At 37.4% G+C, this 12,888-nt stretch overlaps 1 protein-coding gene across 1 annotated transcript; it reads left to right on the forward strand.

The window, feature by feature from the left end:
- The first annotated feature begins 9,646 nt into the window (after positions 1-9,646).
- On the forward strand, positions 9,647-10,594 carry Olfr1440 (olfactory receptor 1440). The gene has a single exon (NM_146684.1). It carries the CDS (start codon positions 9,647-9,649, stop codon positions 10,592-10,594), a length of 948 nt encoding a protein of 315 aa, NP_666895.1.
- Positions 10,595-12,888: the final 2,294 nt, after the last annotated feature.

Here is a 12,888-nt window from a genome sequence, read left to right on the forward strand (position 1 = left end):
TATGGGACAACATTTTAGTGAAAGTATTCTGCACCAGTATCCTAATACTGATGCCAGTCTAGGGCCGGTTTCATTGCTGCTGCAGCTACAAGTGCAGGTGCTACAGCCACAGAGTATGTCCTAATGATTCTCTTCTCCACACAGCTATCAAAAGAGTCAACCAAAGTATCTAGAAATTTTCAACATCCCAGGAATTTGTACCTTGATTGATCCATTTAGACACTTCAGTAGCCTCTGTGACAGAGGATTAATAAAGCAATGATAGACTATATCTTCAACCAAGGACTAGAAGTCCACAACATCCAGGGCTGCAGATATGGCTCATCTAATAGAGTGATTGCTTACCATGCATAAAGTCCTGGGTTCAATCCCCAACATCACATAAAGTATACATGTTTGTAATCTCAGCACTTGGGATATTGAGGCAGGAAGACTGGAAGTTGAAGTTCATCTTCAGCTACATATCAAGACTGGGCCAGCTTGGGCTACATTTGAGAATCTGTCTTAAGACGTAAGTACTATTTAGTAGGCACTTTTTAATGGGCCCAGATATAATGCCCTAGTTAGGGTTCTACTGCTATGAACAGATACCATGAAAAAGGCAATTGCTAAAAGGACAACATTTAATTGGGGTTGGCTTACAGGTTTAGAGATTCAGTCCATTATCACCAAGGTGCGCACATGGGAACATCCAGGCAGGCATGGTGCAGGAGGATCTGAGAATTCTACATCTTCATCTGAAGGCTGCTAGCAGAATACTGACTTCCAGACAGCTAGGATATGGTCTTAAAGCCAATACTCACAGGGCCACACCTACTCCAACAAGGCCACACTTTCTAATAGTGCCACTCCCTGGGCTGAGCATATACAAACCATCACAGATAGATGATAGATAGATGATAGATAGATAGATAGATAGATAGATAGATAGATAGATAGATAGATATTAACTATGTAGTTACCCTTCATAGGAACCTGGTAGTCTAGTAGAGACATAATGTAGAGAGACGTAATTTTAGTACAATATGAATAAAGGCAAAATTTTAAATATATGTAAACTATACAACATTCTTGAATCCTGCCTATCACATGAAAAGTAGAAACAGACTACATTAAATCCAAATTGACTGGTGATCTTCATATATAATTTATGGGAAAGAAGCTACAATTTACAGCTACAAAACAGCTATGTTAATCAAGAGCTTCACTGATTAAGAATTGATTTAATGCAATCAGTGTACTATTTTGGAAATTTTATTTGCTAAGTCTAGTGTTAACAGAAAGCATATTGGAGTTTTCTGGATCTATTCACTATTGTTTAACAGCCATGAGAATGTAAGTAATAACTTAGACTCCCAATGTCTCCGCTTCCTCGTCTACAGCTTACAGGAAATAGTGTTTATAGAACTAGGGAAAATTAAAAACAGCATTGTGCTTTAGAATAAATAACACAGTATATAAGAAAAATAATCTCTTTATACCATAAGTTAAAGTAAAGTATAGGTTGAGTAATTAAAACTGGCAAGCCAACCACCAAACACAGGCACTATTGCATATGTCAGAAAGATTTTGCTGACAGCACCCTGACATAGCTCTCTCTTGTCAGTCTATGCCAATGCCTGGCAAATACAGAAGTGGATGCTCACAGTCATCTATTGGATGGAACACAGAGCCCTTAATAAAGGAGCTAGAGAAAGTACCCAAGGAGCTAAAGGGGTCTGCAACCCTATAGAAGTAACAACGATATGAACTAACCACTACCCCCCCCAAGAGCTGTGTCTCTAGTTGCATATGTAGCAGAGGATGGCCATCAATGGGAGGAGAGGCCCTTGGTTTTGTAAAGATCATATGTCCCAGTACAGGGGAATGCCAGGGCCAGGAAGCTGGAGTGGGTGAGTTGGGGAGCAGGGCGGGGGAAGGGTATAGGGGGATTTGGGAATGGCATTTGAAATTTAAATGAAGAAAATATCTAATAAAAATATATAAACAAGTATAAGTATATTTTCTTGCTCATGCAGTTGTCAAAAACAAAAACTGGCAAGCCAAGAAAAATAGATAAGTAATTGTCTGACCTGTTAAACAGTGAAGAATCATGCTTAAAGCAAATGAAAAATTAAAGTAATAAAATAAAAACTTCTTAGTATTTTGAAACTTTAAAGTTGAGTAGAAATAAAAGTGTAGAGACTTAAATTTGGAATAATGGCTCAATTTTTTGTTTGTTGAAATATTTGCACATTCAGTCCAGGATTAGTTTAGTCCAGTAGAGAAAAAATAATTTAACTGAAGTGAATTGAGAGTAGAACATTTTAAGTCATGGACACTAATATTTATAATGATATATGTGAATGATTTAAGTATGCCTAATAACATTCTGAATGAAACAAACACAGCGCATCATCCCATAAGCATTAGAAAAGGTAAAGTCACTCTATAAGAGTTTGGAGAAGATATATGAGGTACATCTTTATTCTAGTGACCTCTTGTTCAAAAAACATTTTACTGAATTGAGAATCCACATGTAGAAGTAAAATTACTAGGGGAAAACTCACTTTCCCCATCACCATTACACTGGAGAACAATTACCTGGACTGTTAATTAGTGATAGTTTTTACACACTGGGTCTAAGGAGGTATTTAAGTGAACCTCAAGTGGAAGCAATTCTCTTATCACGGATGGATGGCCAGAAACATACAGGACAGAGAGAATTTGGAGTAGACAGCCTCCTGTAGGAATGCTCCTTCAGAGAAGGGAAGAAGGTGTATAATGTCCTTCCACAGGGTCTAGAGCAGCATCCAGATCAGGAGGTGAGTCGTGCATGCTGTGATGTTTTTCACACTGTAGAGCAAGTAGCCACTAACAGCTCACCTTCCTCAGAAACATCTGAGTGAGCACTGTAGTCAACAGGAATAAGGACAGCACAGGTCAGCCTGGGCAGCCCAGTGATATTAGTGCTCATGACTTAACCCGGTTTTAGGATTATCAATTTTTCATAGCCTCTATGCCTGCCAGTAGCTACTTATTTCTAAACTGCTCCCCCTGCTCCCCCGACTGAGATATGCTCAGAGATTGTATCTTTTCTACTGGGAATGATCTATCCCTTCACTAGAGAAGCAAAATGTGTAGTTAGTTAAGTAAACGTGGAATTAAGAATTATTTTGGAATTATTTTGCACATATTGGTATAATGTCTTTTATGTCTTTTAATACCACCCTCTCCCCTTTGTTCAATATTATTTTAAAAAGCTGTGTTAATTAAGAGCGCCACTGATTAAAAATTAATTAATTTAATGCAATCAGTGTACTATTTTGGAATTTTTATTTGCTAAGTTTACTGTTAACAGAAAGAATATTGGAGTTTTTTGGATCTAACCACTGTTGTTTAACAGCTACGAGAATATATGTAATAACTTAGACACCCAATGTCTCAGCTTCCTCGTCTACAACTTACAGTAAAAGGTGTTCATAGAACTGTGTAAAATCAGCTCAGATATTATATGCAAATTTTTGGGCATTACACCCATCACAAAATAAGGACCCAATAGAGAGTGGCTTGCTAAATGAGTAAAAGATAAATTCTACCTCAGAAAAGGGTTTTGATTTAATCCTACTGACATAAACCTATATCCTCAGATATTCAGGAAGCTGAAAAAGGAGGATCTCAAGTTGAAGGCCAGCCCGGTCAGCTTAGTGAGATCCTCTGTCAATATAAAAAGTAAAAACAAAAATTCTAGACATGAATTTCACTGTTAAGCGTTTGCCTAGCATGTGCAAGTACTGAAAAAATAGGAGAAAGTTTGACATTTTAGTTATCTATGTTATTTTTTCCCATATAAGATCATTCCTTATTGTTCACCACCAGGACTATACAGTTCTGTATGCTTCCAACATCATAGAGCCCAGAGTGTGCCAGCTGGGAGAAGAAACAGGTGACATAAGATGTTATTCCATATCAAGATTGGTGGAATCTGAGGAAGGGAGACCTCTGTGAGTTCAAAGCCAACCAGAGCTACACAGTGAGACCCTGTTCTCTCCTCCTAGTCTCCTGCATTCTCTTAGTTCTCACATCTTCAGAGTCCGTTGCCTTTTATTATTGTAGGGGTGTAGATATCCCTTTAAGCCTTAATTGGTTTCTGACCCTTACTCTGTAAGTGATTATCATTCTTAGAAAACCTAACACTTGTGAGCACCCACTGATGCCAGTTGCTTGTTCTCCTTTGTTCCAGGCAATCCCCTCCATCATCTCCAATTTCTAGCTCTAAAATGGGAAGAAGAGTTGATGAGAGGGATTGCACTTTGATGACATTTATCTCCACTTTAAGACAAAATGTTGAATTGAGAAAACTTTCGTATATAAATTGTAAAAATAATAATAATAATAATCAAGAAACAGACATACTTTAAATGGAACACATACATAAATTTAGAGGAACATAAAATTAACCATCACATAAAAGTATGGCCAGCAAACAACTAACTGAATGTATATTATAATGAAATTTAAGATCCTATGGCTGAATGCCATGAGTCATTGGAACATTGTAATTAGACATATTATATTACCCATGTCTGTGGTGATGCTGTAGTAAACAACCTACTGGCCCAGCAGTGTAGTCGATGCTGATGTGGAGTATTAGCTACATAATAATGAATAGTTATACTGCTGGTTTATGTATTGTGCTGTGCTGTGTGCTTTGTGCTATGCTGGGTCTTTTTGTTTTAGCATTTACTCTTCTTCTTACGTAGAGCAGTTTACAGTGAACAGTATGTGCCACCCAAGTAGCAGCTTCATACATCTTGAATTTACCAACATTGCATTGTCTTCTTTAGGGCTTGACTTAATCTTGTGTTGTTTTAGTCACATGGCCCCACAGAGAATAGAGTAATCATCCATGCCATTGGGGTCTGTGTAAATACACTATAGTGCTCACAACCATTATAAAACCATTGAATGATACACTTCACAGAAGTTATTTATAGCTCAGCAATGCACAATGGCATATATGTGCATGTGCACAAATAAATGCTTTATAACATTTATCATGGCTCTTCAAAATGCATCATAAATCCTAAATTAAAAACCTGGAATGATCTGGCAATTAAAATCAGTCCAAATTAGGTACCAAATTTATAATTTACCTGATTTTTTCCTTCCCAAATAGACTATTTTCTTGAGTGTTTTGCTAAACAGCTTCACATTAAGTATTTTAAAACTCTCTCTCTCTCTCTCTCTCTCTCTCTCTCTCTCTCTCTCTCTCTCTGTGTGTGTGTGTGTGTGTGTGTGTGTGTGTGTCTACATGTGTATGCAGATGTACCTGGCTGTGAAGGCCACAGGATAACTTTGGCTATCATTCTTTGGGGACTGTCCATGTTGATTTTTTTTTTTTATGAGTGTCTCAAGTTGGCTCAGCACTCACTTAGTTGAGGCTATACCTGCATGTGCTACAGAAATGCATTAGTGGACATCAGGGAATCACATTCCCTGGCATGTCTTTGAAGGATTCCCCTTCCTTACTGATTCTTTCATCACTCATTCGAATCAATTTTGCCAATCAGAAAGTATTGCAAACTCAATAGTTTCATGAGCACACGATAATGAGTCTTGCTTTTTGGAGTCTTAGCTTATGTCTAGAAGAATCTAGACAGAAAGGCTATGTGGAGGGAAATCTTAGCTATCCCAGTCATAGCAGTGTGAGTTCTAAAACATGTGAGTGATATTCTGTCAAGTGCACCCAGTTTCATCTGACAGACTATATAGTCATCTCAGTAGACTATGGCCATGAAAAGGTGTGAATGCAGCCAGCTTGTGAGCTATCCAGCCATCCAGGAGGCCCGTGAGAAGCGAAAACTGACTTATTTATTGTGTGTGCATGCATAATGCATGGATGCATGTGCCGCAGGGCATGTGTGAAGTTGAGAGGACAAATTGTAGGAATCAGTTCTCTCTTCCCACAATATGGGTTCTGGGGATCAAATTCAGGTCCTGAGGCTTGGCAGCAGGTTCTTTTATTGCTTGAGCCAGCTCACCAATCTCTCATTGATATTTTAAGCAAATATATTTGAGTCATTGTTTAAACATAGCAGTATAGAACAGATATAATGTTTATTATATTAGTTGATGGGTTTTTATTTTTTTGGTTTTGTTTTTCAAGACAGGGTTTCTCTGTATTGTACTGGTTGTCCTGTAACTCACTCTGAAGACCAGGGTGGCCTTGTGATGACTCACCTGCCTCTGCCCCCAAAGTCCTGGAATTAAAGGTGTGCACCACCACCAGGCTTGAAATGTCTTTTTTTTTTAATTTTCTTACCTGAAATTACACCAATAACCTAATGTGTAATAAAATAGCTCGTAAAATTTAAGTACAAGTAGTGAGATTTTCAGTGCATTAGAAAATGACCCATGTGCAATGAATTTAGAAAGAACTCTAAATTCATAGTAAAAAAGATTTCCAAAGTGAACAGAAAAATAAGCTTTAGTTCATACATTGGACCTTTCCTTATTCATATTAAATTATCTATTTCCTTCACCTTCCTTTCTCAAAACATATTAAAAAGTAATAATGGATTGTTCCTGGAACCATTTGAAGAGCTTATTTAGTCTTCCTCTGCTGTTTACTAAATGGTAGTCTTATTTGGTGCTTTGCAGATGTTAGATTTCAACAAACATTATATTATATGCACAACAGGAAAACATTTTTTTGTGATTCCCACATCAAGATTTACAGGGGAACGCCAGGGCCAAGAAGTGGGAGTGGGTGGGTAGGGTAGCAGGGCTGGGGGGAGGGTATAGGGAACTTTCGGGATGGCATTTGAAATGTAAAGAAAGAAAATATCTGATAAAATAAAATTTAAAAAATGTAATTTGTGTTTTAATATTAAAGAAACAAAAACAAACTAATTCCTAAGATATAAAATTTTATTCAGAAGATTATGACATTTTATTATATTAAAAGAGAAGGATTGAAAACAAAAACAATAAGGGACTGGCTCTTTGTCCCTTCACTACTAGGTCCCTTAGTCCCTTGGACTGACCCCTTGGGCTGTAATCCTATGAATAATTTATTATTGTTGCTTATTACTTCTTCAGAAGTATATGAATGATATTTATCTATTAATTTACTGGCTGTATACCAGTTTTCAAACTACTAAAAATTACTGTATATAATTTTTTATTTTTTTGACTCTGAAAACATTTTGTCTGCAATGAATTTCCACAGTAAAAGAAAACTTAGAATGCTAAATCATTTAAGATCATTTTAAAAAGAAAAGATCATTTTAAAAGAAAATTTTATATCGTTATTTTTTATTTGTGTCTGTGAGTTTATGCGCATGTCCATGCAGGTATGCACAGAGGACAGAAGAGGATGTCATATCTCCTGGAGCTGGAATTACTGGCCGTTGGGAGCTACCTGGTGTGGGTTAGGAACCAAAGTTGGATCCTCCACAAGAGCATCAAGCCTTCCTAACTGCTGAGCCATCTCCAGTTCCCTATATCTGATCTCAGTGTGCTCTGTTTATATTTCAGCTGATGTCATTCCTTTTACACTGCATGTGATTAAATTGCTATCTTGCAACTGGGTCATTTGATCCACCCCATTGACCTGCAGTAGAGTGAAGGAAATACATTTATTATGGCATTCCATAATGTAGATTTCATCATGAAGGGACAACAGGAAATCAAGTAAAAGTAGCTGCATGAATTATTGGGTTTTTTTTCTAATTAAGGAGTCTTGCTTATTACTAAAGCAGTATTACCAGCAGCGTTGCCATCTAAATATTTTTATTTCATTTTCTTTTCCTCATCAGTGAACTAAAGAGATATAATGTTCATTTGAGAGATTAAAATTGTGTTTATGTGTTCATTAAGAAGTTCTATTCACTTAAATATATGGAAGATAGAAAAATCTTCACTGATTGCATTTCTTAGTAATTTAAAAATAATATTCAATTTTCAGGGTTTCCAGGACTTACATGTCCTGAGAATAGAGTTGGGAAATTCCAAAGTAATTAATATTTCCAATAAGTCACTTACCTAATTTCTTGAAGAAAAATTCTTTAATAATTCTTGAACTATTTCTGGTTTTACTGAAGGTGTTTTAAACATAGGCATCCCATAAGTCAATTTTACAGCAGGAATATAGCCTAGACTTTGGTGTGTCCTTATTATGTACACAGATGAATGGCATGGGTGAGTATAATTTCCTTTTTGCAGGTTGCTAATTATTCCTCTTCTTTGGTTGCCAAAATCGCATTACTATTGCTCTAGAGAACCAGACCACAGCTCCTTCTGGATAATTTCCCACCACAATTATTGTTTTCATACTTGAAACATCCCTTTGATATATAGAGAACAGCTGGAGTGATTTCATTTTGAAAATGGAGAAACCAAAGCCCCAGAGGTATCAAAGTGATGCAGAGACAGACCTTGGGAACCCAGAGCAGGTGTCACTAAACTCAGGTCTTCTCATCAAGTATAGCAGTAATGAATATTTATTAAGAGTTAGTATTACTTCTTTTGTGCTGTTAGTTATCAACTGAGATAAAAGAATTTTTATGTGTCATTTCTCCTAGACTAATGAAAAATGAAATGCAGGGTAATCCTAATTTTATTTCCTTTGATGCACTCATTATACACATCTTCTGAAGACATGGACATGGGAACCATCAAAGTAATTTCTGAAAACTGAAGGGATATTTGTCAGTCATTACAATGCTCTATGGCTTACCTATAAAATATTATCATAAATAGTTATAAAATGTCCTAGGACAGAACAGATGGCACATGAACTAGGATTAAAAATTGAGTAAAATGGGGATTCTGTAATTGATCTCATTATAAAGGTCATTTTAATTGCTAGGCAAATAATTTAATTTATTGTAGTAGATGAGTGTCAATCAATTAAAAACCCCAAATAATGTCAGATTTATAGTGTTATAATGTGCTAAATTTTTTCCAAAAATTAATGCAAATATAAAATTTTCAAACTAAGTGAAATGTAGAGAATCGTCTTATTGAATTGTGTAAATAAATTTTTTTCAGTGTAGCACAAAGGTAGGACCATCATTATCAAGTGGAGTTGAACTGATAGAAATAAAATGATGGGTATACTAAAACTGTGATCACACTTAATATTGACAATGAGTGATGAACTTGAAAAATAATTGCCAAGTTTAGGGAAGAGTGAATTAAGACTATTTATTTGATGGAAAGTCTCATATACAAACCTAGTTGGGAAAGGATGGCAATCAATAGATACAAATTTAAAACAATAAAATAAATTTAACCTGTAAGATTGTCAAAGGTTGACTCTAAATAAGTATATGCAATAGTGATGATAAAATAACATGAAACACTGTCATGAAATCTTTATACCAGTGAAAATCAGTATCAACATTTAGACAAGAATTTGGCAACATCTGTTTTTATGTGTGGGAAGAACTGCAGGACTGTAACTCAAACTGTGAAGTGGTAGGAAGAGGATTTTCTAGAAATATTCAGAATAATATTTATATCTTGATTTTGTTAAAGTTAGCTTGATTGTGGATAACTTTTCATCCTGTACTGTAGGCAAAACAAGGAAGGCCCATAATGTTAACATAGTCATTTTTAATCCGAGCATCTATCTGCAGGTTCAAAGTGCTCCGAGACGATGCCTGGAGGGAGGAATAGCACAGTCATCACCAAGTTCATCCTTGTGGGATTCTCAGATTTTCCAAAGCTCAAGCTGGTTCTCTTTGTTATCTTCCTGGGAAGTTATCTCTCCACAGTGGTGTGGAACTTGGGCCTCATCATCTTGATTAGGATTGACCCTTACCTACACACACCTATGTACTTCTTCCTCAGCAATTTGTCATTTTTAGATTTCTGTTACATTTCATCTACAACCCCTAAAATGCTCTCGGGATTCTTCCAGAAGTCTAAATCTATCTCCTTTGTTGGGTGCACCATGCAGTACTTCATCTTCTCAAGCCTGGGTCTGTCCGAATGCTGCCTTCTGGCAGCCATGGCTTATGACCGGTATGCTGCCATTTGTAATCCTCTTCTCTACACAGCCATCATGTCCCCGTCACTCTGTGTGCACATGGTGGTTGGAGCCTATAGTACTGGTCTCTTGGGTTCATTGATTCAACTGTGTGCTATACTTCAGCTCCATTTCTGTGGGCCAAATATTATAAACCATTTCTTTTGTGACCTGCCTCAGCTATTAGTTCTTTCCTGCTCTGAAACCTTTCCCCTGCAAGTCTTGAAATTTGTAATAGCAGTGATTTTTGGGGTGGCATCTGTCATTGTTATCCTGATATCCTATGGTTATATCATTGGCACAATCCTGAATATCAGCTCAGTAGAAGGTAGGTCCAAGGCATTCAATACCTGTGCCTCTCACCTGACAGCAGTCACCCTCTTTTTTGGATCAGGACTCTTTGTCTATATGCGCCCCAGCTCCAACAGTTCCCAGGGTTATGACAAGATGGCTTCCGTGTTCTATACAGTGGTGATTCCCATGTTGAATCCTCTGATTTATAGTCTCAGGAACAAGGAAATAAAAGATGCTCTTCAGAGATGTAAAAATAAGTGCTTTTCTCAGTGCCACTGTTAGTTAAAGGTCTGTTGATTGGAAGTTTCTGTATTCTGCAGGGCATGTAATATGATTCAAACACTCTGATGCTGTGGTGGAGTTGCAAGCAGGCTACTCCATCAAATTCCAGGGCTGGCTTATGGTATGTGAATCCTGTGTCCTGTCTTCTTTTAGTCTTAAAATTGGTTCCTCTCCTATACCAAAGTGGCACCACAGAGCAGTTTCTAATTTCTTTGAAGTAGCAATCTTTTGTTCTTAAGTCCTCAACCCTTATTCTTTCTTTTCATAACTTCAAATACGTAAGGCAAAGAAAATAGTACCAAACACAAGGCCAACACTGCTCCTCAGTCACCATATCTCAGGCAGTATAATGACGACGTTACTGGTCTGAGACCAAGCTCTTGAGATCTGTCCTGCTTGATTTTCTTAAAAATCATCTTGACACAAGCTAGAGTGAGCCAGAGAAAAGAACTGGATTTGAGAAAATGGGTCTATCAGATAGCCTTTAAAAAAGTTGTAGGACATTTTCTTAATTAATTCTTGATGTGGGAGGACTCACCTGACTTTGAGCTTTACAAACTCTAGGCTTGTGGCCCTGAATGCTACAAAAAAAATGTAGACTGAGTTGTGGGAAGCAAGACAGTGAACAGAGTCTCTGCCATGGCCTCTGTTTCAGCTCCTGTTCCATGTTCCTACTTTGAGTTCTTTTCCTGACTTCCTGTAGTGTGATTTATTTTGTTGACTGGACCCTTCAAAGGATCCCCAGTTATAGTCAACCGGCTTTTTAAGAATTCTTAGAAGTTAGAACTGCTCGGCTCTATGACCATCAATGTTGGTTGCCTCTTGGATTTCTGGAAACAGAATAGGATATAGTAAAAGTCAGATGAGACTGGCAGGGCCATGGGGTAGGGCTAGCAGAGTCAGAGAAGGCAGTTGGTGCAAAAGATATAGTTTGGAGACATTTGAGCCAGGAAAAGCTGAGCTGAACAGATATAATAGAACAGTTGTTATAGTGAGGAGTTGATAGTGTTGGAAAAACTGGGAGAAGGGGCTATTTAAGCAAACTTTGGGGTTGGGAGAAACTTTTTTTTTTTTTTTTTTTTTTTTTGGCCAGGAGATACATTTAAAGGGGCTGGGCTGGAAACTGGGAAGAACAGTTGGGGAAAAAAATTAGATTCAGGCATTTCCCTCCTCTATCCTTTTTTCTCTCCCTTCTAGTGTTAGGGGTGAAACCGGGAGGATAAAGGTTAAGAAAAAGAAGAACCCACAAAGTAGCAAATGCCAGCTACAACTTCCCTTCATGCCTGACTACAAGATGTAAGTTGAATAAACACTCTCCTCTCCAAGATACTTTTGGTGATGGTGTTTTATCACAACAGAAACTCTATGACAAGGTGCTTAGGCAAGTTCCGATTGATGAAGACATGAATGCAGAAGAAAGTGTCATTCTAAACTTTTATCCAAATTATCTGTCAAAGAAAAAATATGTAATGGTGTGTTTGTTCTAGAACTTGTGTTTTGGAAAATTATTTTCAGAACCATACATAAATAGCCTGAATGAACAAAATGATTTTAATGATACTACACTACATATGGATGGGATCATGTCTTTGTTTCTGTCATTGCTGTCCTATCTGGAATGACATTGCATGAAACCATTACTAGGAAGACCTGAACAAATGTCTACACATTTATAATAAATTAATGACAGACCAAAGTATGCATACCAAAGTCCAGCTTGATGAACCAATGAATTTTACTGAGGTCACTTACAGGAATGTGGGCGGGGAGTTAGTTACAGAAACAGAAATGACTCAAGGAGAGTTGTATCACCAACACCCACCCCAGTGTGGGTTACAATTCACAAAATCTGAGAACCTGGAGTATACTGTGCAGTCTGCAGGTAGCTCACCAGGTTGAAAAGTGTCCTTTCCAGGTGGCTTAGTCTGGGACTTTCAGGAATCTCAGCTGATCTCAGTTTCTTCCAGAAGACTGGGCTTTCTGAGAGTGACTTTTAGCCATCTTTACTGCTCATACACTCTTGGTAATGGCAGGCCTAGTGAATCTAGTTCACTAGGATTGGTTTCAGGGACTTCCAAAAGCTATTTTGAACTTGTTTCCTTACTGTAGTAAATGAACTTTCCTGTAGAATGCAATGTTTCAAGCTCTTGTGAAACTGCTACACACTGGGTGAGTGGATATTTGTTCATGTATCCCAGAAAATGTTCATACAATCCTTGATGCTCAAACATAGGTCACAACAGATCAGGAGGAAAACCCTTCCCCATGTGTCATTATTCCTTACTACAGTGGTG

The sequence above is a fragment of the Mus musculus genome, chromosome 19 (genome assembly GCF_000001635.26).
Source record: "Mus musculus strain C57BL/6J chromosome 19, GRCm38.p6 C57BL/6J".
NCBI classification, from domain to species: Eukaryota; Metazoa; Chordata; class Mammalia; order Rodentia; family Muridae; genus Mus; species Mus musculus.